The 26,905-nt window shown below is 32.9% G+C and overlaps 1 protein-coding gene across 1 annotated transcript in view; it reads left to right on the top strand.

Annotated features, from left to right (window-relative positions):
• The first annotated feature begins 1,974 nt into the window (after positions 1 to 1,974).
• Positions 1,975 to 26,905, top strand: part of LOC136032703 (uncharacterized) — a 69,717-nt gene continuing 44,786 nt past the window's right edge. Inside the window, exons 1-4 of the mRNA XM_065713007.1 lie at positions 1,975 to 2,424; positions 11,761 to 11,930; positions 19,841 to 19,978; positions 24,964 to 25,050. Coding sequence (XP_065569079.1) covers positions 2,043 to 2,424; positions 11,761 to 11,930; positions 19,841 to 19,978; positions 24,964 to 25,050 — 777 coding nt within the window. The 5' untranslated portion in view covers positions 1,975 to 2,042. The remainder of the gene's footprint in view (positions 2,425 to 11,760; positions 11,931 to 19,840; positions 19,979 to 24,963; positions 25,051 to 26,905) is intronic.

Genomic DNA, 26,905 nt, shown 5'->3' with positions numbered 1-26,905 from the left:
TCCTCTTAAATCAGTTACCTCGCTATTGGCTCCTGACAAACGAATACCGTACTTGTTGATCCAGCCAAGGAAATTCTAGATCAAAAATCAAAGACTTAAAAGCCTTGCATAAAAAATAAAACCATTGACTATGCAAAAAAGAATGTTTACAACTAGTAGGAACACAAAAGTACAGTACAAACATGAACAAAAGAATCCAACGAATATTGATGGGAAAGATGTTTATGAATATCTTGTAGAAATGAAATCCGAGAGAAATCCAAAAAAATACACAAAGGGTGTACAAAAAGTTTGAAAAACTGTCCAGAAAACCATCAACCCTGATTTCCACCATAAGGATGTTAGGCCCCTTTGCCTCAGCAAGAACATTAATGAAAGACGGAAAAACAAACTTGTTGAAAGTTTGAGCCCGCTTCTTTCTTACAATTTTGCTGTATTATCAAAATTCCTAACTGGAGTGCAACCCGGATCCCCTGACATAATCAGTTGAGGCTAAAGATACCATTTGTAGGATCAAGAATAACAATATCAATGGACCTGACGGTATTCTATTTGAGGTTCTCAAAATTGATTCCAAAATGCAAGAGAACATGCTTCATAAAAAGGGTTTTGACGCTTGTACAAGAACCTATTTCACAAAAACATGAGCAAAAGCATTGACAGCACTACTCCAAAAGAAAGGCAAAAATGACTGCTAAATTTACCAACAAATTAGCTTTACTAGCCACCCAGCAGAAGAAATACTACTGCTACTACTACTAATACCTCACAGCTAAGCACAATCCTTGTCATTCCTAACCTATTAAAAGCTTCCCTCTTTGCGGCCTCCAGGGAAGTTCCTATTTCCCTTAAATATTCCTTTACGACATCATACTACGCAAACCACGGACGACCTGCTTTTTATTTAGCTCTAGACTGTTGGCCGAAAGGATAATCTTTGGCAATCTGTCATTTTTCATCCGCTAAACATGCCTTAGCTATCTTTACTTTTCTCTCATTGCAGCCCTAGAAACCGTAATCGAACCTCACTCTTCTTACTGCTTACTATTAGAAATCAGGTTCTACATTTTTCGAAGCCCTCATGCTTCAGCACTGTATTCACCCACTCTCGTCACTATGGCTTCCAAGATCCTAATCTTTGTAAACAGTCTTAAATTTTTATTCCTTCAAACTTTTTTCAACTATGAAAAACTACCCTGTGCTTTGGCTGTTCTACATTTAACATCTTCACAGAAATTATCACTACAGCAACTTGGGAATCGTGGCCCTGCTCATCGATTGGAGAAGTCACAACTGGCAAAAGACCTCGTCAAAGATAAAGTGTATGATAGCTACTGTTCTGGCAGACCAAAGATTAAATGGCAAGACAATTCTGGTTATGATTTGCTGCAACATAAGAGCAGGTGGATTACCGCACATTTTACAAACAGCTGATCCTAAACATGCAAAGGAGACAGTCCAAAAGTGCAACAAAAAGACGCTCGAGACAAAGTTTGTTTGTATTTAAGATTGGTAAATAGTATTAAAGTCAATCAAGTAACTGAATTAAAATTGGCAGTTGGAATATTCATTATTACATGATATTGAAGTATTATTTTGAAATTACTGCCAAAAATTACATTCATTTCCTATTCCATGTTGGCATAAAACAGCACAAGTCAAACACTAAAGAACGCGGATATAATTCCTCGTTGTGTCTACCACAAACACAAAGTATGTGATAAAGATGTTTATGTGTCCTTTCATACAATTCAAAAAAAGGGTCTGGTAGCTGGATGTCTTAGGGTATATATAATAGTCCTAGTGCCTGCTAACAGTCTGAAAAACCAAAGATTTGCAAATACAAGTACCAGATTAAATTATTTCAGTTGAAGGTCTGTAGTACACATATTTTGTTTAGGGCGTCGACAACGATACTGTTTGAGTTGAAATGCAGCTAATTTGACTATTAAAGGATTTCATAATACCAGCAAATTTTCAAACTGCTGCCGTGCGTCATTTCAATTTTTTCTATTTCAATAAGTAGGCTAACTCAAAATATCATGAATACAGCTGGGGATGCTAGTTCCGAAATTAGAACTTACAGTGTCTCATCAAAAAGTGAAACAAAGCAGACTGATTGCCTTGACACAAATACTGTATATGAGGAAAGTATGACAGAGCCTGTTGTTGAGTGTTCTGAGGTAAACATGCAAGAAGACCAGGACCATCATGAGTATTTGGATGTTCCTCATGAGCCTATAGAGGACACCTCCTATTATAACGAAATGAGAAAAGAAAACTATTATGTGAAAGAATTTACATCATATGAAGACTTTCTTGGTGAAAAAGCAGCAGTTGAAGAGCAATCAAGAGTAAAATTTGTGTACCTGTCAAAGCCCAGAGACTTTATGTTAAAGCCCTATGAACATCTAGTTAAATTAGGTACAGGAATTCATATATTATTACCATTGTCCTATGCTAAACACTAAATGCAAACAATAAGCCCTTGCACAAAACCCTTTTTTCTTTCAACACAATCCTTACCTAGGTTCCACCCTCCTTGCACTGTTTCCTAACATGTTCACACCTTGTATCCAGTTACTGCTGTACCTTGAAAAACTAAGTTAAAATTCTAGTTTAGTGACTTTTTGCTATCTTGGAAAGGGGTTTGGTGAGGAAAATGAAACTTTTGAAGATGGTAAATTATGGCTAAATTAGGCTAAATTATGTCCCAGGAAGGTATTTTGAAGTACCTATCTCCACTCTTTCTTCCTCTAGGGGGCCCTCACCTTTGATGACCTTTAAAAATATGTGTGTTATAAAAGTGAAACCTTGCAAAATAGATTTTCTGCTTGAATAAAGTACAAAAAAATTGTTTTCAGCTTCACAACTTTGCTCAATCCCAATTTATAAGGTTTTAAAGATATGCAAATACATTTCCTAAATTTTGAAAAAAAAAACATTGATATTGCTCAGAATTCTACTCAAATAACAGGAATTGCATTTTCAAAACTAAAGGCAGAGAAAAAGCAACTGGTAACTGATAATTAAGATAAAATGTTGTTTTGTCAAAATTTCAATAGGTATAGGACCTGTCATGTAGACAAATTTCTGGGCCCTCTAGAGGGAAAAAACCTTCCTGGGATATACTTTAACCTGTAGACTCATCCCCAAAAGTTTCCTTTTCCTAACCTAACCCCTTTCCAAGATAGCAAAAAGTCACTAAACTAGTATTTTACCAAAACAATTTGTCTCCTATTCTACAGAAAAATAAACATCCAGTTAGTCTCCCTCTTTTTATTATATGTTACAGTCACTTTCCATCTTTTGTATTTGTTTAAATGTTTTTCCCATCTTTTTATTTTATGCCCATTTAGTTTTTTATATTTAGTTGTTATTTGTTTTTTATTTTATTTAACTTTACCTCTTTTTATCTTTTTAAGTCTAATAATTTTAATTTTGGCAGTATTTTTGCCAGTCTTAATTTTTCTTGATTTTTTGTGTGTTTGTTTGTCTTGTTTTATTTATTGACCCTGATATTTGAATTCAGGGCTTGTAATAGCAATTTTGTGGCAGTAAACATCTTATATTGTCCAAATAAAAGAGCTCTTGGGAGATGGGACTCAAATCTGAATTCAAATTGCTTCTGCTTAAATACAGTTTCACCATTCAAGAGTGCCACCTGAAACCAGTTTTAAAACTAGTATTCAATGATCATCATTTTGTCCAAAATGGTGCTATTTTCAAAATATAATTGTTACTCTCATTACTAATTCCAGCAATTTTAGCTGCAGTACAAAACAACCATAGTTGCATACAGAATGTAATTGTGTCTGAAAGTGATGTTTTTAGTGGCTGCTTTAGGTAAAGTAAAACCTTTAGAATGAATTCAAAGTATGAATTTCAGGAAGCATTTTTAAGTTTGTGGTCAAACTTTTTTCTTTTACTAGGTTGTGGTGGTTTTTGCAACCATATATATCACAGACAAGAAAAGTCTTTAGCTTTTTCTTAGCTGGATCTAGTATAGAATTAAATAAAAAAAAAAAACAAGTTTTTTTTAACTGAAAATAAAGAGCAACATTAAAACTTAAAACAAACAGAAATTACTCTGTATATGAAAGTGGCTTTTCCTCCTCAATACCCTGCTCTTTATGATAAAGTTTGACTCTTTCTGATAATTCTACTTTTTAAGTTGTAAAAAAACTATACCATAAAGAATGGGGTGTTGAGGAGGAAAAGCCCCTTTCATATACAGAGTAATTTCTGTTTTGTTTTAAGTTGTAATGTTGCTCCTTACTTTCAGTTAAAAAAAATTGTTTTTTTTTATTTAATTTATGAACATTTTTGAATTAATGCATGTTTTGGTTTTAGCTCTCCACACATAAATAATAATAAAAAATTTGCATATTGTTTTTTTTGGCTGAATGGCTTTCTCATAGTTTTAATTGGAAGATTTTGAGAAAAAAAAGGATTGGGGGAGGAGGCCTAGTTGCCCTCCAATGTTTTGATTACTTAAAAAGGCAACTAGAACTTTAATTTTTTTACAAACATTTTCATAGTAAAAAATATACGTAACTTACATAATAAACTTCTATTTGTGTATGTTTCCATTATGTATATGAGGGGGCTCACCCCCTAGTCAGTACCTTTCTCTTTACACTAAAGCTTAAATTTTGTCCCTATACCTAAAGAATAACCTCTGAATTACAAAGGCCATAGGATAAATAGTTGAAATTACTGAAAATACTTTAGTGTAAAGAGCAAGGTATTATGACGAGGTGAACCCCTCATATGTGAAATAATTTCTGTTTGTTTTAAGTTTTAATTCTGTTCCTTACTTTCAGTCAAAAAAACTTTTTACATTTCTTTTTTCATTGTTTTTTTTTTAATAGTGCTAGATTACCCTGCGCCCCCTTCATTAAGATTTTCTTCCTCCATGGAACGACCTCCCACGTACTCACCCCCAACCTAAAAAATCCCCCTGAAAACGTCTTTACCATTAACCATTACTATATCTAAACACTGGTCAAAGTTTGTATCTTGCAGCCCCTCCCTTGGGGACTGTGGGGGAGCAAGTTCACCCAAAAGACATAGTTATCAGGTTCCTAGACTATGGTGAATAAAATGGCTATCTCAGAATTTTGATCTGGTGACTTCGGGAAAAAAATGAATGTGGGAGGGGGCCTAGGTGCCCTCCAATTTTTTTGGTCACTTAAAAAGGGCAACTTTTAATTTCTATTCGAATGAGCCCTTTCGTGACATTCTAGGATCACTGATTTGATCCAATCACCCCTGGGGAAAAAAACAAATAAACATGCATCTGTCTTCTGGCAAAAAATGCAAAATTCCACATTTTTGTAGACAGGAGCTTGAAACTTCTATAATAAGGTTCACTGATATGCTGAATTTTATGGTGTAATTTTTGTTAAGATTATATGACTTTTAGGGGTTGTTTCCACCTATTTTCTAAAATAAGGTAAATTTTCTCAGGCTCGTAACTTTTGATGGGAAGACTAAACTTGATGACATTGATATATTTAAATTCAGTATTAAAATGTGATTCTTTTGATGTAACTATTGGTATCAAAATTCCATTTTTTTAGACTTTTGGTTAGTATTGAGCTGGGTTGCTCCTTACTACAGTTTGTTGGCACATGGCACTACACAAGTGCCATTTGGGCTCTTAGCTCTTGTTTTATTCGAGTCCAAAGTTAAATTCTTGTTCTAGCAGTCATGTGAATATTAATGTTCTCTCCCGTATTGATCAAGTCCATTTTTGAAGCAATTTAGTGTCTTGGCTTTCACAACTGTTTCAGGGAGGGAGTTCCAATTGTCATTTGCTCTGATGCTCAAAAAATTTGCTCTTGCTTTGTTCTGAGTCACTGGTTTGAAAACCTTATATGGATGGCCTCTTGTAGTTTTAACTTTAGCTTGCTGGAAGTAATTTTCAAAGCTAAGTTTCTCCAGGTTGTTCTTTGCCTTGTATCTGATCTCTGTGTTGACGCTTATATGTTGGAAAGGGTTGCTGTAGTTGACATAGTCTGTCTTCATAGCTCAAATCTTTGAGTCCTGGGAGAAGCTTTGTTGCTTTTCTTTTTACTTTCTCAAGTTCAGCAGAGTCTATTTTATAGTTGGGGCCCAGATGATATTTCTGTACTCAATGGTTTGTCTGACTAGTCCTTTGTAGAGTTTGGTGAAAGTGTGCTTATCAAGATGTTTGAAGCTTTGTCTAATCAAACCAACTAATTGAGTAGCTTTGGTAACTATTTTCTCAGTTTGACCATGGAACTTGAGTTGGGGGTCAATTACTATGCCGAGATCTCATTCAGAGTCTGCAAGCTTTAAAAGTATTATTGATCCTATTTTGTCCACCATTATAAGCTTTGGTTCTGGGAAATCTTCCTTCTTTCTTATCCACAGGACTTTTGATTTGATACACAGATCTTGGAATTTTTTTTCCAATTTAGCTTGTTGATGTCTTCCTGCAGTAATGAGATGTATGTATAGCCTGTTACTTTTCTGTACAGCTTGGTATCGTCTGCATATATTTTATTATGCTTGCACTACCAGTGCTTATACTGTTGATGAAAAGAATGAAGAGAAGTGGTCAAAGGACACTCCCCTGAATTACTCCACTGGTCACATTAGAATATTGTGATAAGGTATCACCTACTCTGACTTTTTGGACTCCTTTTCTGAGCAATGATTTGATCCACTTTAATATTTGTTTGGGGAGGTTGAAGTCTTGAAATTTCCAGATAAGGTCAATATGTGGGATGCTTTCAAAGTCTTTTTTGATGTTGAAGAGGACTGCTAGAATGCCATGACCCTCTCCAAGGAGCCCAAGAAGATGTTAACCACAAGAAGGTGCTGACCTTCTTCAACAAACTACAAGAAGCACATATATATAGCAATTAACTTTCAAATGAGTCTTTAAAAATCTCTTATAATATTTTAGTGCCCTGATAGCGGTGAAAAAAAAAACTAACAAACAAAAATGATAAAATGATTGATGGTTTATTGATTAAAAACAGGGGAAAATTTTGCTGCTCATGGAAAAGAGGGACGTCCTTGTTTTGAAAGTCAGGGGGGAGTTCTAAACCCTTTGCAGAATTTTCGCAATGGTGATCCCTATTGTGCAGTTTTTATTTTCATCCAAGTCTATTTTTGGAGGTTTTAAGGCCATCTCTCCAAATTTTTATGATTTGTTTTTTTTTGCAGTAGACTTTTACCATTAAGTTAATCAAAATATAGTTACTATTCCTGAATCAGCATCAAACAGCAGTTTAGGTCACTTGACTGTTTCTTTCAAAAAGTATCTTTACATTTTTGGTTACTATGGGTTGAAATTTATTCATTACTGGGTTGCAGCAATTGCTGCAACCCTGGCCATGGCCCAGAAAAGTCTTTTAACAGTCTAGTTATGGTCCATGAAGGTAATCAGTTATGGTTTGTCAATTGAACTTAAGCCTGAGCAAGCCTGTAAATTGTGGTAAAGGACTTAGATTTTAGGATATATATTATCAGACTCTGAACAGTAAGTAGGATAATCAAATTCTTTCCCACTCTTGCTTTCAAATTCAACAACTATTTCTCATGAGTGGATTGCTAGCATTACTTGAGCCAACACAGAATGAAAAACTGTGTTGTGTGTATGAAACACTGTGTTTCTGACACTGGTCGGGAACAAAGATAGTTTTATTGACATGGAAAAAGGGTAAATTTGCAATCAAATTTGATGCAAGGAGAGAGTAAAGGCTATTAGAGATATAATTGCCAGAAGGGTTAAGCTCTATAACAATGTTTCTGCAATATGGCAAAATCATTTGCAAGATTACTATGTGATAGTTTGAACTTTTGCCCTAGGTTGAAGCTGTGATTATCAGAGAAAAACCCAACTGAAACAAATGGGATGACAAGACTCTTTTGGATGTATTTAAAAAATGGGGGGAGGGACCTTCAAATGTAACCAAATTTTGAAGCAGAATTTCAAACTCTAAGATAGTTACAAAACCGCAGTAAGACAATATACCAGCTACCTGCAGTTAAAGTATAGCTTGAATTCAATTAAAGAAAGTTTGGTGCACTGTCTAATGAAACTGAAGAATATCAGCCATTCCAAAGTGCATGCTCTAGAGATTGTGAAAATTCACAACTTCTGTATAAAGAGTATGGATGTTTATACAGAAGTTTTATTGCTGCTTATACAGTCCTAATTGTCCCAAAGCAGATGCATTGATGAACCATCTATCAGTAACCCTAAAAACCAATTCCTGAAACTAAAAACACTAATAAAAAAACTGATTTAAAATCAGAACCATTCATTAATAGGCTATTTCTAAAATAAGATTACTTAAAACTGTGCATAGTGTTATTTTTGGTATGTGAAGTCATTCAATTTCTTTTTTCATAAAAATATTTTATTAATATATAAATTGTGAAGGTTATCTCTCATGACATTCATTTATGTTATTTTCTGTGATTGAGCTGAATTTCTGCTCAAGATAATATTCAAAATCAAACTTTAATACTATATTTTAAAATTGCAGCAATTTATGAAGCTTTAGTAGCTTTTATAGACTTTTCAACCTCATTTTTGCCATTTCTCCACATTGCTTAGTGTTTCTATAAAAGATATGATATGTTGGAGGTAATAGGTCTAGGATTGCTTGTGCAGGACATCCATTCCTCTTGGTGGGGATGCAATGCCAAGTGCTAAGACCATGAAGTGACCAAGATGGGTTCCATCTAATTGAAGGTCTTGGAGACTTCTTATTGTCCAGTTGTAACCTGCCTTATATGCTTAGTGTTACTCACCAAATTATTACCTTTGGGTCTGAGAAAGATGACAGCTTTGTGTCTATTATAGCTTGTGTATGATATTAGGGTTCTTTGTGATGGTAGCTTAGTAGCATCTGTAATGACTAAAAAGATTAAAAAATAATAAGGCTCCAGGTGCTGATAGTGTGATAAATGAGTTTCTTAAATATGGTGGCTCTGAGGTTAGGAATAAACTACTGAAGATTATGAACATGATTTTTGAAAAAGAGGAAGTACCCAATGATTTTAGGAAAATCTTAATTAAACCACTGTATAAGAAAGGTGACAAGAGTGAGTTTCGTAATTATCGAGGTATTAGTCTGGTATCTGTAGGTAGCAAATTACTTAGTAATATGATACTTTTTAGACTGAGAGATGCTGTAGACAAAGTTATAAGGGAAGAACAGTGTGGTTTTAGAAAAGGTAGAGGATGTGTTGACCAAGTTCTCACTCTTAGGTTAATAATTGAGAAGTCCCTTCGTTGTAAACACCTTTAGTCCTCAGTTTTGTTGATTATGAGCAAGCTTTCAATTCTGTTGATAGAAGAGCGTTAGCAAAGGTCTTATCCTTATATGGTATACCATAAAAATACATTAAAAATGTTGGAAAGGCAATTGGAGACCACGGAATCAAATGGAGAGGAAAAACGCTCCTGGACTTAAATTGTGTTAATGATTTAAGTATATTAGATGAAAGTGTGAGGAAAATGAATGAATTTTAGAGGTTTTGCGAGTTCAGGGTGCTAGAATAGGCTTGAAAATTAATGTTAAGAAGACTAAGTCAATAAGGCTACGAATAAGTGAAGATGAAAAGGTGACGTTGGTAACGAAAAGATTGATCAGGTTGGCAGCTTCACTTACCTTGGTAGTATTATTAGTAAAGATGGTGGGAGCAGTGAAGATGTTAAAAGTAGAATAGCTAAGGCTCAGGGTGTTTTTTCGCAGTTAAAAAAAAGTTTGGAAGAATAGAAAGATAAGTCTGCAAAGCAAGATTAGAATATTGGAAGCTACAGTGATGACAGTTGTCAAATATGGCTCTGAAGCATGGGCGCTCCAAAAAGCAAATGAAAATTTACTAGATGTTTTCCAGAGAAACTGCCTACGGGCTGTTCTGGGTACCCTGCTGATTGACCGTATTTCAAACGGTAGGTTGTACAAAAAATGTGGTTCAATCCCACTTTCTAGTGCTATAATGAAAGAAAGGTTGAGATGGCTGGGCCACGTTCTGCAGATAAAGGATGACAGATTGCCAAAGATTGTCCTTTGTGGCCAACCGTCTGGGGCTACACAGAAAGCGGGTCGTCTTCGTCTGGGTTGGGAGGATGTCATAAATAAAGATTTAAAGGAAATGGGAACTTCTTGGGAGGGTGTAAAGAGGGAGGCCCTGAAGAGATTAGGTTGGAGGAAGAGTGTGCGTAGCTGTGTTGGCCTCAGGCGGCTTGGTGCTGCGGTGAGTTATTATTATTAGTAGTAGTATTATATGTTTTTAATAATAAAGGTGAATATGGAACAACCGTTACTTTGATGTAACGGTTACGCGACTTTGGTAGACCTTCTTCTATGTAAAGGGTATCCATCATTGCCGGTAATTGTGTTGGGTACTAAAAGTCGAGGATATTGCTTTGTGCACCTTCCTCTGTCCATGCGTGGTGACATTTCATTCCTTGCACTGCAAGGGCCATGTATCATATTTTTTTACCACAATTTCATGTAAGCCCCTATCGACATCGACATCAGGTATTTCGGCGGAAATTTTGAATTAAAATGGAATAGTTGTGTTGAGGTCCTTTCAGATTCAGCACACTCAGTTCTTCCATTATAATGGAAAATTTCCATTTTAATGGAAAATTTTCCAACATATTTGATAGTTGGGAAATATATTGGACAGTACGTTGGGAGAGTGGCAAATATATTGGAAAGTTGGACATGTACTGAAAAATGGATTTAAATTTGTTTTGTGCTTGTACATATGTCGGTACTTCTTCTAGACGTCTGTGAGCATAGGCATATTACCATTTATGGCAATACTCGCTTTTGCCATTCCACTGAGTACAACCAGCACCGCACTGACCGAAACACTTTAAGTTTTACTATGAAATTTATCAGTGATTTCAACTTTCGCTGGAAGACAGGGGCCGTAATATCATGTCTATGAACCGGCAATCCTCCAGGTACTAAAAGCTGCTGTATCTCGTTCCAAGATGGATTACATGTAAATGTAATAAATAAGTATGGACGACCATAGAGACGAACATACGCAATGGAATTTTGAGCATACTCATGCATATGATGCGGTCTGCCAGCATATGACGAAGGTAAAATCGTCACTGCAATTCTTGTCAACCAAGCAGAAACTGATCACATATCTCGAGGTAAAAACTGATCACCAACCATAAAGATTGCCACTTTGTTGATAGTTTATAATTGGAGCATTGTGACAAACAGTATATATTTATATATATATATATATATATATATATATATATATATATATATATATATATATATATATATATATATATATATATATATATATATATATATATATATATATATATATATATATATATATATATATATATATATATATATATATGTATATATATATATATATATATATATATATATATATATATATATATATATATATATATATATATATATATATATATATATATATATATATATATATAGATATTCCATAACAGTTGATGCACAATTCGACATGTAAATAAGAGTTTTTGTTGTTTTATTTTAAAAACATGGCTCTTGCACCTTCTTTGCAAAGTTAACTTTGCTAGATTATCATACACGTACTGATATAGAAAACACCAAACAAACAAAATAAATTAACATCCAAGTTATGTTTGGCTGGATTGAAATCAGACCTTATTGTTTTTGTTCTGTTGTTTTTGTAATCTGAATGATGTCATTTCTCCTGATACTTATCCCTTTTTAGGTGCAAAGAACTTGTCAGAGAGAAGGCTTATGTGGGAGTTAAATGCAGGGACAATTTTTTCTCTTGACTATTCTGGCTACCCTTTCTATCAGTTATCTGATCCAATCAAGTTTGGTTGTGAGTTTGGTCGACAGTTGAAGCCAAGTATGGTCACAGTGGTTACCGAGCAGGTAAGCAAAAAAGAGTGAAAATCGAAGTGAGGAGCACTTTCTTACAGTTTTCTTTTTTCTTTTTTTTTTTTATTTTCTTTTTTTTACAGTTTCTTTTTTATATAAAGCGAAATATCTCAAAGCTCATAGACTAAGCACGTTTTGTTACAAACATTCACATTTTTCAGTTAATTAACTTGATTTTTTGTCATCACAAATTCAAGCCCCCCCCCCAAAAAAATAGTCTTTGTATACTAATAAATTGACTTAAGACTGCACAAATCTTGGTAAGTTCGGAGATATCTCCATTACTGAGCTGTGAATTAGGTAAAGATACAATTTGATGCATTTTTAATGCTCTTTCCGAATATAATAATTGTGTTATGCCCTTTATTAAGCCCTTTTAGTTTTAAGCTCTTTATGGAGCCTTAAATACATTTTAGTTTTTTGGACTAAATTTTAATCTTGGACAAATTTTTTTAATGAATTTGGACTAAATTTAGTTTTTTGGACTTAGTTTTTTGGACATTTTAGTATATGGAGCCTTACATACATTTTAGTTTTTTGAACTAAATTTTAATTTTAGACAATTTTTTTTAAATTAATTTGGACTAAATTTAGTTTTTTGGACTTAGTTTTTTTGGACATTTTAGTGTATGGAGCCTTAAATTCATTTTAGTTTTTTGGACTAAATTTTAATTTTAGACAATTTTTTTTTAATTAATTTGGACTAAATTTAGTTTTTTGGACTTAGTTTTTTTTTGGATATTTTAGTGTATGGAGCCTTAAATACCTTTTAGTTTTTTTATTAGCAATGGGGAGGAGAGGTTAAAAACAACAAGTTTTGTTTAATAATATGCAGACTAATTGTAATAAACTTATTTCGACTGAAGACCCTTTATTCTCTGCCCCCCCCCCGTCTGATTTGTAAATATATAGCCCAAATTATATATTTCCCATGTGTTTTCTCGTTCTTGATTTTGTCACAGTCAATTCAATTTATGAGTATCCGGGTTTAAACAAGAGTGACACTAATGGTTTTAATGAAAAATATGGCTTTCAAATTTCAATATGGCTTTCAAATATGGATTTCAAATTTTTGAAAAATTCATAAATTGTCTATTCAATTGGATCATGGTGAATCAATGCCTATGGATTATAAAACTTTAACAAAATAGTAAGTTTTTAACCAATACTTTAGGCCTTTCCTATAGCCAAAAAGAAAAGAAAAAGGTACCACTAAGGGTTAATAAAGGGCTCAAAATTGTATTCCAAGTAAAACAACTATTACGTTTGGAAAGAGCATAAAACTAGACATCAAGAAGCCTGTTCACCTAATTGTTAAATCAGTAATGGAATTCACTCCAAATCTACCCAAGTCTGACTTTAGTGCAAAACTTTAGTTAACCCTATTCCAGTTCAGCGGCATCATTGAGATGGAGCACCATCATTAGTCCTCATTTTCGTCACAATCATCACCATAAGTTACAATTAATAAATTGAGGCATGTGAATAAATTCACATGTTTTTTTATTTTTACCTTAAGTGTAATATTTTATTTTCAAGTACTTAGTAATTTTAAGATTGTAATAATTAGTGGTATTTAGCTTCATCAATTGATAGATAGGGTTCAGGCCCCAAGAAGATGAAATGGAGTCCCAAAGCAATTGTTGGCAATCGGTATAAGTTTAGTGTGTATATAGCTTAAAGGAGCTTCAAGTTAACAGACAAGATCTTTCTTGGAGACGGGGGGCATTGTCTGAGACTACCCAGGAAGATCTGAAAAAATACATAAGAAAATGAATTATTTGACATAAAAAGTTAATATTTCCATATGTCAACATGATTGTTGCAAAAATGACTCACCTTCCTCTCATGTTTTTGGCTTTGTAGACTAATTCTATTGTGTATCTTATCAAAAATTAGGGTGTTAGATGACCTCAGGTCAAGGGGGGATATTGCCTCTCCTTCCCCGCCCTAGATCTTGAAAAGTAGCTTTTTTATGCATATGATAGATAGATAGATAAGATTTTATTTTCACCAAAATTTTCATGGCACTGCCAAATTTCTTTGTTATAGTCACATTAAAAAGCGACGCAAAAAAAGAAAACAAAACACTTATCAATCCTCCTGACTTTCGTTATACGTTTTTACAAAACTAAGTATAAAACTCTTTGCTAACCGCTGGTGGGCACAGCGTACCGGCTGAAGTTTGTCAACAGGCAATGCAACCCTGCGTGGGAGTCGTTTTGTTGTGGATTGAGGGGGGGGAAGGGTTTTGTGGATTGGGACCCCTTTTTACTAGACTAGTTGTGTTTGCTTCCCATTTTAAATCACTGGTTATAATAACTCCCAAGAGTTTAATCTTAATGACTTTAAGAGAACCAGAGATAGTTGGTAGGAAATTAGGTTCAGAAGAATTTAAAAATAAAATAGTTAAAATAGAAGATTTACTGTCATATTTGAAATGGAAGCTTTAGTCTTCACGTTATCAATTAAAATTTGAGCTTTGCTACATTCATTTGCTTCACAAATTTCTCCAAGGGTAAGGTCATCAACATATTTACAACGGACTTCACAATCATTAGCAATATTATTAATCATAACTAGAAAAAGAATAGGACCCAGGATGGTACCTTAAGGTACATCACAAAACTGGCTTAGGTTCAGAGAAAGACTTTGTATATTTTAAAATTTGGAACCTATTTATTAAAAAAAACCTGAATGATTTCCACAGCAGCAGGGTTCACTCTAAAATCAATTAAAACTTTAGAAATTAATATGTTATGATCAATCAGACCGAAACCCTGTTTAAAATCAATTGTTATTACGTTTAACCATTTACCAGGCTCATCAACATTCTTAAAAATAAAGTGTAAAAGACTGGCTAGATAATGGGATGTTGATGTATTCTTTCTGTTACCGTACTGATGAGGATCAAGGAGCGGTTCAACTTCAGCTTTTAGTCAATTTGCTACAAAGCTTTCTTACATTTTGCTGAACAAGGGGTCAAAGTGATTGGTTTCTCGTCGTCGAAATTAAGTTCAGTATCTTTTTTAGGGATTGGAGTAACATACCCCGTTTTCCATATCTGTGGGTAAACTGGAGAAGTTGAAATGCAAGTAAAAATTTGCGTTAGTGGCTTAGTAAATTTGTCAGGAAATGCTTTTATAAGTTCAATCAGAATATCAATGGGGGTTATACTAGTTCGTTTAAGTTTCTTTTATTTTACTAAAAACTTGATCCTCAGAAATAGTAGGTAAAGGTATGTCATTATGTGGTATTTTCTGATACTCTTGGGTCGTTTTATTTACATCAAGTGGCGGCAAAGATTGGATTATTCTGGCCAAATGCCCATTTAACTGGTTAGCAACTTTTTCATCATTAGAATCCGAACAAAATCAACACCACTAGGGGATTTTCCACAAATTCATTTTATTTACTTATACCACATGCTAGTCTTTGATTCAAAAAGGTCACCAATTTTTTTGCGGTAATACTCAGCTGCAGCTTTTCTTGTCATTTTACGTATTTTGTTACGGAGCATATTAGCATTTCCTATTTTCCCTTCTTTTCTTAGTTGAATCGAATCAAATCTTTAATTCCTTGGGTTATGTAAGGACGATCTGTGTTGCACCGCTTGGACTTTTTCTCAGGAAAGCATTCTTCATATTTGTTTCTGAATTTATCTTGCAGAAATTTAGTGTTTTCATCAGAGGACTCTAAAATTGCTACCTCATCCCAAGACTCGGATGTAATCCAATTTCCAAATTCCAAGAGACCCCTGTCCGAAAGAGGTCGGTAGGAAACCTTCTCAACTACATATTTTGCTTTATACGAAGGTAGTGGGGCCCACTTATCATGTAGGGGTAGCTACTACCAAGGGGAGGTAGGTCTTGAGGTTCGTTATAATATTCTGATAAATTTGTGCAAATTACGTCGAGTTTAGTATTACCTTTAGTAGTCGGAAACTTTACTATCTGCTAGAGTCCTTGACTTCTGAGGAAGCTTTCAATTCTTAGATCATTCTTATCACCAGCAACGCAAATTCCAACATTTTAGTACTTAGAAGTAATAAAATCAACACACAAATATAACTTTTCAGCAAAGACCTTTTTTTGGAAAGATGCCATACTGGGAGAGCAATAAAACACTCCAATAACAATACCAGTTACAGATCTCGGAAGCTTTTTTTGGTCGAATCATAATCCAAATCTTTTCATTATCATCATCAATATGGGGAATCTGTAGTAGCTGCGGTACCAACTGCTCACGTACGAAACACGCTACGTCGCCACCTTTCTTATCTAACGGATGATTCTGATGTCTTAGCTTAATAAATTGTTTGTAACCTTGTATTGTAAGATGTTCAGAACTTTGTTTATGTACTTCTGTAACTGTAATAATATCAGCTCCAGTTACTTGAACACAACCCTCAAGTTCACCCATTTTATCAACGTTGAGACTTTCCGCATTCAAAGTTAAAAGAGGAGGAAAATGTGATTGAGGAACTTCTTTTTCAACAACTTTACGTTCGTTTACTTTTGTCTTTGTTGGGAAGGTCTTTTTAGGCAGGAGAAAAACTTCAGGCTCGTCTAATGCAATAACCAGGCTATCTGATTCATCATGAAGGGCTGCAACACGGTTACGAGACACAAACGGTGACAGAGGAGCATAAAATATATTAGCGTTCGTCTCACTATTTGAAGTTTTGGAAGCTCTGCATGGAGCTAATACGCATGGATCTTTCTGCTTGCTATCTGAAAATTTTGAAAAAGTCTATGCCAGGGCATGGTGGGAAAAGATGGGAGAAAGGGGGCATATATTTATTGGTTCCATTTTTAATAAACAAACATTATACAATTCTGACAACTACTTTAAAACATTCTAAAATTAGTAGTCTGTATCACTCCTATATGTGTTTTACTTCACTTTACTTTTGTCGTTAGTTTTCTGTTGGATAAATATATATTCTTTGAATAGATAAATGGTAATTGGTATTTGAATAGATAATTCAGTTTCAACGAAGTGCCACCAGGTGAATTCCTCAAATAAGCAAGAGAGGAAAGTAAATTCAAAATAATATATTGTCCAGTTTCTCAAATGACAAGCATTGGACCGAAAAAAAGTACATGAAGTATTTTTAATGAAAAAAAATGAAGTATTTTTGAACTTAGGAGTTCTTCAAAATGTTTCTTGAGTGAAATCACTTGCAGTTAGAATTGTCAAAAAAATTTTTAAAAGGCCTCCTAGAGGTAAGTAAAATGTTTCTCCTGAACCTAAATTGAACTTCAATATATTAATTTGTTACAGTGGCGTCAATTCACAAATTTCTTTGTGTTGGGTGGGGGGCAAACATATTTTCAAGAATCCAGGGAGGGGGGATATATAGAAATGCAGCCAAATTTTGTATATTTACTATTAGTTTTAGAATTCCATGTACTGGACTGCTGCTTCAGTAGGAATGACAATTAAATCTATAAATGAATACATCTGTTTTTCCTCTAGCTTGCTTCAGGCTAATTATACATGTTATATTCACTGTTAGGTTTGGATTCTTGTGTATGAGACTAGTGCTTCAACATGGCTGAACCTAACCATTCCTTACTAAGACTTCAGGGGCTTTAGAGGGGGGGGCAGTCTTTAATTGTGGTAGCCTATACTGTGGATAGCATTCATTCTTTCCAAAAAATGTCCGTAATGTCAGAAAAAAGATGCAAACACTTCCTAAAATGGGTGTAATCTCGATAAAAATTCGTATGTTTAATGTTTGATAAATATTTAATGTTTATGGTTTGATTTATATTTACAAATGTAGTTTGATTTTGAATTTTGAAGTTCTGAATTTTGATTTTAAAATTTTTGTCGATGTGTACAATAAGAGTTAATGTTTATAGTTTGATTTATATTTACAAATGTCGTTTGAATATGTTGAATGTGTTGTCAAGAAACGCAAATTAGCAATAGCTGTCAAGTTTTTGCTGTTAAACCTGTCTGTCTGTCTATATGTTATTCGGCATATCCAAGGACACCCTTGTGAACGTCTCAAGTTCTTATGTACAAAAACACGAAATTTGGGTTTTTGCGTGAGAAATTTGGTAACAACTCGTTTTTGTAAGTGTTTGTGCTTCTCCAAATCAACAAACAATTTTGTCTGGAGTTGTGAACAGCAGTGGGAAAATGCCCCGTATCAAACATGCAATGTGTTGCTTCTGTTTAGTTTTAGTCTTTCATGTATATACAGCAAGCATTATTGTGTTTTTAGTGGTTTTTTTTTTACATAAGTGTACGTTACACCTCCTTTTTTGAGGATTTTGGGCTAAGCTTCCCACAAGGAGGGAAAGAAAATAGATTACATCTCCATGATGAATAATTCTATTTGACCTATGTATTATCTTCTATCTTGTACTGTTTTTCTTCTTTTCTGATACCTTATTAGAAAGTATAAGCCAGATGGAGCCTTAGCTTACCCCTCCTTAGCCTTAGCCTTTTGGGCTAAGCTTCCCACAAGGAGGGAGAGAGAATAGATTTCATCTCCATGATGAATAATTCTATTTGTACTGTTTTTCTTCTTTTCTGATACCTTATTAGAAAGTATAAGCCAAATGGAGCCTTAGCTTACCCCTCCTTATTAGTTTTTGCTATTAACTATTTTAACTATTGAGACTATTTTGTTAATCTGACTATTTTACCTATTGTTGGTTTTATACATATATGTTGCTTATACCTGTATATTTTTTTCTTATCTTTTGCCTATTTTTACGTGGATCTTTTTTACCATGTTTTATCTATATATATATATATATATATATATATATATATATATATATATATATATATATATATATATATATATATATATATATATATATATATATATATATATATATATATATATATATATATATATATATATATATATATATATATATATATATATATATATATATATATAGATAAAACCTCCTTTTTTTGATAACACCTCCTTTTTTGAGGATTTTGGGCTAAGCTTCCCACAAGGGCGGAAATAAAATAGATTTCATCTCCATGATGAATAATTCTATTTGTACTGTTTTTCTTCTTTTCTGATACCTTATTAGAAAGTATAAGCCAAATGGAGCCTTAGCTTACCCCTCCTTATTAGTTTTTGCTATTAACTATTTTAACTATTGAGACTATTTTGTTAATCTGACTATTTTACCTATTGTTGGTTTTATACATATATGTTGCTTATACCTGTATATTTTTTTCTTATCTTTTGCCTATTTTTACGTGGATTTTTTTTACCATGTTTTATATATATATATATATATATATATATATATATATATATATATATATATATATATATATATATATATATATATATATATAGATAAAACCTCCTTTTTTTGATAACACCTCCTTTTTTTGAGGATTTTGGGCTAAGCTTCCCACAAGGAGGGAAATAAAATAGATTTCATCTCCATGATGAATAATTCTATTTGACATTTGTATCATCTTCTATCTTGCACTTTCTTTACTTTTTCTGCTTTTCTGATACCTTATTAGAAAGTATAAGCCAAATGCAATTTTAAATGCAACCATTTCTCAAGTTTTCCTTAAGCTATTGACATTAGAGCCTTGTGGCTGGAATAGGTCTAGGTCTATACAAAGAATAGATGAGGAGAAAAATTGAATATTGGCTATCCCGTTCAATCCCCTCCCCACTTTTTTTAATAATTGGCCGGTAATTTTGTTAATATTTTAAGAAAGTAGGTGTCCCATATGTGTGTGTTAAATATGAGGTTTAAATGATGAAAAATTATTTATAAATTAATTTATTGACCTATAAATAAGTTAATTATTAATATAAATTATTAATATTTTTGTAATAAATTAATTAATAAATATAAATTAATTTATTTATTCATTTAAGTTCTTTGTTTTAGGGCTTTGAGGAAGACGATGGCTCTGGAAGAGTAGCAAAAAAGCGAAAGACAGAAAGCAAGGTTCCTCGAAAAATTAAAAAAGTTGGCTGCTCGGCAATGATATGTGTGAGGAAGATACTCAGATTTTCTGGGATCACTGTAAGTCACGCAAATTTCTGTATTCTTTTTCTTTATTTCTGTTCTAAATTTTGTTTATTAGTTTTTGTTTTATTCATTTACTGAAACAAAGGGTAGTAAACCCAGTAAGGTCTAACCTTGTAAAAGGTTTATTTCATATACTTCTGCGTTTTTCATTTTATGACTCTCAGATTTTGTCCCATTCTTTCAGAGTTTGACTGTTCAGAACTTCACTTTTCAGATATTGCGATAACTTGGTACGAATATTCCTTTTATCAGTATAATCAACCATATGTTGATTATAATAAAGTACCCATAATAAGTTGTACCATTAGGATGTTGCAGATGCCCCCTTCCGACAACTGAAATGCGCAGAGTATCTTTTGTTCGATTTCAACATCCCCCTTAACTTGCTCAGAAAGTTTGAACTTAATACCCTTTACTGTTTATGAGATATTCCACATAATATTTTAATAAGCTGGGTGTACATAGTATATTTTGATTGAGTTAGACATCCCTTGAATGTATCAACCTAACACCATCACCATGTGCCAACCATATGTTGATTATTATAAACTACCTACAATAAGTTGTACCATTAGGAAGTTGAAGATGCGCCTTCCCAAAAACTGAGATGCACATGGTATCTGTTAATTGAGTTCAACATCTCGCTCAAGTTTCTCTGAAAGTTTGAACTTAATGCCATTCATTGTTCCTGAGATATTGTACATACCATTTTAACGAGCGGGGTGTGCATAGTTTCTGGATTTCGTTCAACATCCCCTGAAAGTTTCAACTATATGTGATTATCCAGTGCCTGCTATACGTTGATTGGCTATTAAAGCCAAAATCTTGATTGCCAATGAGGAAAGCTAAAAAAAAAGATTTACAGGTATTCCTTTTACTACCCAATAAAAAACAAAGTTAATTAAAGATGACCAGAAATTTGAAAAACTTTTTCTGAAAAAGGGAACTGAGCATTCCGAACAGTTTGACTGCTCAGAGCTTCAGTTTTCAAATTTTGAGACAACTTGGTAGGTGTATTCCTTTCATCAATATAATCAACCATGCGTTTTTTTAAAAATTGATTTTTGGTTACATGTTTTAGCTTTATTATCATCGCCATTTTTTTTTTTTTTTTGGTAGTGGACAACAAATAAATCTTGAAAATTATTTTTATGCTCATTTTTTACTGATTATTTTAATTGAAAACTTGCTCAATTTGTGATACCATCTGCATTTTAAATGCAGAGAAATACTCTTGTGCTCCTGATCTGATGTAAATAAGAAAAAGTGTTCTTTTTGTTGGTATAATTAAATTAACCATATGTTTATTATTTCTTTTTTTCTTAACTTTTTAGTCTTGTTTTCATTTCCAGTCTTTTGTTCTTGTCTTGTTGAAGGAATGCTTTCGAAAAATATTTTGTTTCCACCTTATTCACAGATCAGTTTAATTGAGAGTGTCAATTTTATGAATAATTTAACAAAATTAAATCTCTTGATATTCTCAGGATAGTAGAACAACTATGTTAGATAATAAGTGTACTTCATTTTTCCTTTAGATTCTAGTTTTGTGCTAAGAGAACCATTTTAAAATAATCACAAAAAAACTCAAAATTATTTCGGATTGGGTTGTTTACTAAAGTGTATTCTAGACTCTATAAAAACAAACTGAACGTGGTGTTCACGTATTCTTGTTTTTCCATTGTTCGTCTTTTTTTGCTTAGATTTGTCATTTTATCAGCAATCTTATCTTTTTGTTTTACCAAATTTCAATTTTTGCTGTATGCTTCAAAATTAGGCGGCTTGATTTTGAAAATGATTCCAATAAATCATCTTCTTATTCTACTATAAGGATTCCATCTTTTACCCCTTATGCAGTTTTTTCGCTTCTAATCAATATGAAATTAAGCGTGGTGGAATTATACTGAAAGTATCTCAGAACATTAATTTGAAATTTTGTGATATCTGACAGGGAAAATTCTGGACTGGTCAAGGGAATGTAAAGTAATATGGAACTAATTGAAAGATTTTTATATAGGAAGAAGCTCTTTCTATATTACAGGTGACATGTAAAAATTTCAGAAGGCTTCACTAGAATATTTCAGATTTTAAAGCCTTGAACGCCCCAAGGACAGTGAAAATATAATTAGACTAATTTAATTAAATTGGTTAAGTGGAAACTTACGCAACCATCTGTATCTTAGAATTGAAAAAAATGGAAATTTAATTTTCAATGGAAAGGCCTCCATATTAAGTTGTGGAGTTTTTTTGTTAATAATTGGTGCCAAATTTTAAAAAACGGAAATGTGGGGACAATCAGCAAAAATAAGATAAGAATATGGTACTAAGTATGTGCATATATGATATGTTGATTAATATGTTGTGCATGTATGAATTTAATTAAATGGGTTAAGTAGAAACTTACGCAACCATCTGTATCTTAGAAATGAAAACAAAAATGGAAATTTAATTTTCAATGGAAAGCCTCCATATTCAGTCATGGATTTTTTTTTGCTAATAGTTGGTGCTGAATTCTAAAAAACGGAAACGTGGAAACATTCAGCAAAAATAGGCTACATATAATGGCACTAAACAGCTTAAGAAAGTGTTCTTCTGCTTTGAAAGCATAGTAGTCTTTTGGGATTCACAGGTGGTTGTGTTTGAATAATTATAAAGAAGAAGCGTTGTTGAATTTACTAATTAGTTCTTCTTATCTATTTCATGGTTCAGTGTAGTGTGCTTCACGGTTAAGGACATAATTCCACCACGCCACACGTGATTTCTGAATTCCGGCAACCGTTCGGAAAATTCAATCTTTTACTGATCAAAATTCTCATTCTCCCTCTCCCGTCTAAATATTTTGAGATTTGATCTATGTTTGTTTCTTTATATATTTGTACTGTTTTTGGGTTGACGTTAACTCACTTCAAGAATCCGTCACCCTGATCTTTCTGTCATGATGAATCTGGTCAAGTAAGGCCAAACAACCTAATCTTCGTATCTTGGTGAATCTGGTCAAATAAGGCCAAGCAACCTAATCTTAATGATGAATCTGGTCAAATAAGGCCAAACAACCTAATCTTCGTATCTTGATGAATCTGGTCAAATAAGGCCAAATAACCTAATCTTCCTATCATGATGAATCTAGTCAAATAAGGCCAAACAACCTAATCTTCGTGTCTTGAGGAATCTGGTCAAATAAGGCCAAATAACACAATCTTCCTATAATGATGAATCTGGTCAAATGAGTTAGAACTTTCAGGGAATGTTGGGAGGAATTTTCAACAATCACTATGTATCCAAGTTGTCAAAAGTCGTACATGCAATATCTCAAGAACAGCGGCAAAATATATTAAGTTAAAAGTTTAGGGAATTTTGAGAGGAATTTTGAGAGGAATTTTGGACAATTTCTTTGTATCCAGGTTGTCAAAAATGCGTATATGCATTATCTTAGGAACGGCTAAGGATATTAAGTTCACACTTTCAGGAAATGGTGAGATGGATGTTGGGCTGAATGAAGAGAGACTGAGTGTGTCCAGGTTGTCAAAAGGGTATATTTGCAATATCTTTTTAACGGTAAAGGATACTAAGCTAAAACTTTGGGGGAATGTTGGGAAGAACGTTAAACTAAATCAAAAGACGCTACACGAATCAAGATTGTCAGAAGTGCATATGTGAAATATATCGTGAACAGCTAAGGATATTGAGTTAAAACTTTCAGGGAATATTGAAATCGATGTTGGATTGAATTAAGACACATTGAGTGTATTCAGGTTGTCAAAAGGTTGTATATTCAATATCTCCGTGACGACAAACGGTAATAAGTTAAAACTTTGAGTGAGTTTTGAGAAGAATGTTAAACTAATCAATAGACATTACATGTAATCAGGTTGTCAAAAGTGAAGTGCATATCTGCAATATATTGGTAGCAGCTAAGGATATTAAGTTAAAACTTTCAAGAAATGTTAAGATGGATGTTGAACTGAATCAAGAGACACTAAATGTATCCAGGTTGTCAAAAAGTTGTATGCGTAATATTTCATATAATATGAACGATCAAAGCATGTAGAGGATTGATGTTGAAGTAAATCAAAAGACACTATGTGCATCCAGGTTGACAAAAGGTATATCTACAAGTTTCAGAAACGGTTAAGGGTATCAATTTGAAACTTTCTGAGAATGATGAGAGACATGTTAAAATAATAAACACTAAAGATCCGTCTTGAAAAATAACAATTATTCTGCACTTATATTGTCGTGTTAGACCTGTAAGAAATTACCTTTATTCATTTGAAATGTGTTTTTTTATAATTTCTGCGTATTTGGAGTGCGCAGGCTTTTTTATGTTCTTAAGTACAAAATACGTTGGGCGTAAGTACGAAATACGGTGCTGTCTTTTGCTTTGAAAAAAAGGGGTTTTATTTACTCAAAATTGAAGCTTTTTAACCGAGCTTTGTTTTTCATTGAAAAAAAAGGAGTTTTATTTATATAAGAATGAGCTTTTTAACCGAGCTGTATTTTGCCATTAAAAAAATGGGTTTTTATTTACATAAAAGCAAGCTTAAAACCAAAAAGGATTATCCATGCAAGGAAAAAAAAAGGACGTAATAATCATTCTAAACTGGAAAGGTTTCAACTGTAGACTTAAAAAAAAAAACTTTGAAAGCAAATTACCACATAAAAGAATTTGTGCTTGACCCCTCTGAGGCTTGATTCCACGTAACCTTAACCCCTCAAGCATATCTTAGGGGCACCTTTACTTTAAGTCAGTAATAATAGAAATGAATTTTTTTTTGACTAAAATACAAATTGTATTATAAACCACGAATCTTTAAAATATGCTTTGTAATATTGTTACATTTTTGTTTTAATTTTGTAATGTTGCTATAGACAGTATATGGAAATTTGATATATTTTTGAAGAATAATTATTATTTTTTATATTTATTATAATAATAATTTTATATTTATAATAATTATAGTTTTCTTTGTTATTATTTATAGCCTGCAAAAAGAAATAAACGATATAAGAATATTGCTGGCTCGATATTGAAGGATATCATTGGTGAATGGGCAGCAGCTGGTGACCCGGTAAGCTGTATTTTTCTATGGTTTATGGTTTATGAATGTATTGTATGGTATATGGTTGTACTGTTTTAACTCGCATACTTTGATAAAACAATTTAACGCGCATACTTTGAATAAAACAATTTTCCATTCATAGACCGACCTATTGAGTATGAATACAAGCCCTATTTTTCCTTCAGTATTTTCGATGTATTCCCTTCTTCCTAAGTCAGGAGTAACAATCAGTAACAATGCAGTAAATTTTCTTCGCGATTTTATGTTTTAGCACTAATCCACCTCCTTAAAATTTCCCTTTTTAACCTCCTACTAAAAAGAAAAGATATATTATATATATATATATATATATATATATATATATATATATATATATATATATATATATATATATATATATATATATATATATATATATATATGTATATAAAGCTGCCAAACAACTACTTACTAAACTTTTCTCAAACTGTTCTCAGGATCAACAAGACGCGTGCGAGGGAAGTTTTTGGATAAATTAGCTTAATTAAAAAAAAAAATCAAATTAAAAATTTTGAATTTAATTGATTATAGCTATAATTATTTTATAGTAGTATTTTAAATTTACGAATAGTAGTATCATAAATTTAATTATTAACATTATAGTTGATAATTAATGATAATTTTAATTCTAATTAATAATAATTTGTTTTTAAGTTAATTAACTTTAAAGAAGCAAATTTTATTTGATTAAGTGAATAAATCGATGACCCTCTATTTTTTCATGGACCAATTAAATTAAAGGTAAACTATAATTAAATTCATAATTTTAACTGAATTTATAATATTATAAGAACATAATAATATTGCTATAAATCTTATAAATAATAATATTATAATTAATAATAATTTGTTTTTAAATCAATTCACTCAAAAAGCAAATTTTATTGATACTTTGAATAAGAAGTGCCCAGAAATTTTGGGAAAATACAGAATTCTGAGGTGCAACTTTTGCTTACTTCGCTGAGATCGACAGGATAATCTATATTAGAAGTATCAAAATGTGACAGGACATACACTGCCCAGCAGACCGTCTCTTTGAGAACAGTTTAGCAAATGGTTTTTAGAAATTATCTCACGAGTGTGAAAACATCAGATTCAGTATATGGTCTGTATGCATATGCAACTCCCAGCTATTCACTAGTCTTCAGCTTTGAGCGATATTAGTTATACAACGGGTGCCTGAAGCCTAAAGGTGAAAGCCTAAGGGCTACGAGTACCTGTGAGTATACAGTTTTCAGTATTTTTGTTTCGATTGAGATTCTTGGAACCTGTTTTTGCTTTTCCAAGAAAGACAAAACTTATTGTTACATAGGCTACAGCGCTTTTGTCTGGACAGAGCAGATAGACTAGTAATAAGAAGGAGTGACCCCCTTTGACTCAGGAGTCAATAGGCTATGAGGTGGCAGGTTTCGGTTGGCTCTGTTAATGACTTAGAAAAATCTTTTCTGGGTGTCACTTTGTTACACATAGAGGGAAGAGAATGGCTCCACGTACACGAGCAACTTTTTTATTTGAATGTATTTCTGGTAATAGCCTATATATTTTTCTTCTAACTTTTTTCTTTTTTTAAGGTTTAGGGTTTCAAGTTTCAGTTTAAATAAGAAAGGAGAATTGCAAATTCAAAGAGACTTCGCTGGGAGAGAAAGATGCGGCGGGACACCAAATGAAAGAGTGGTGTAGAGTCGTTTTGGGAGATCTGTTCTCTTTCTTCCGGTCTATCTGCAATACATCCCTTGTCTGCCATAAAGATTCCTACGCTTTACTGCAGTACGTCATAACTGCTGAACATATGAAGAACGTTACCATAAAGCTAACACCGAATCAG

Source organism: Artemia franciscana, chromosome 11 (genome assembly GCF_032884065.1).
Source record: "Artemia franciscana chromosome 11, ASM3288406v1, whole genome shotgun sequence".
Lineage (NCBI taxonomy): Eukaryota > Metazoa > Arthropoda > Branchiopoda > Anostraca > Artemiidae > Artemia > Artemia franciscana.
This window is presented reverse-complemented; position numbering and strand designations above follow the sequence as displayed.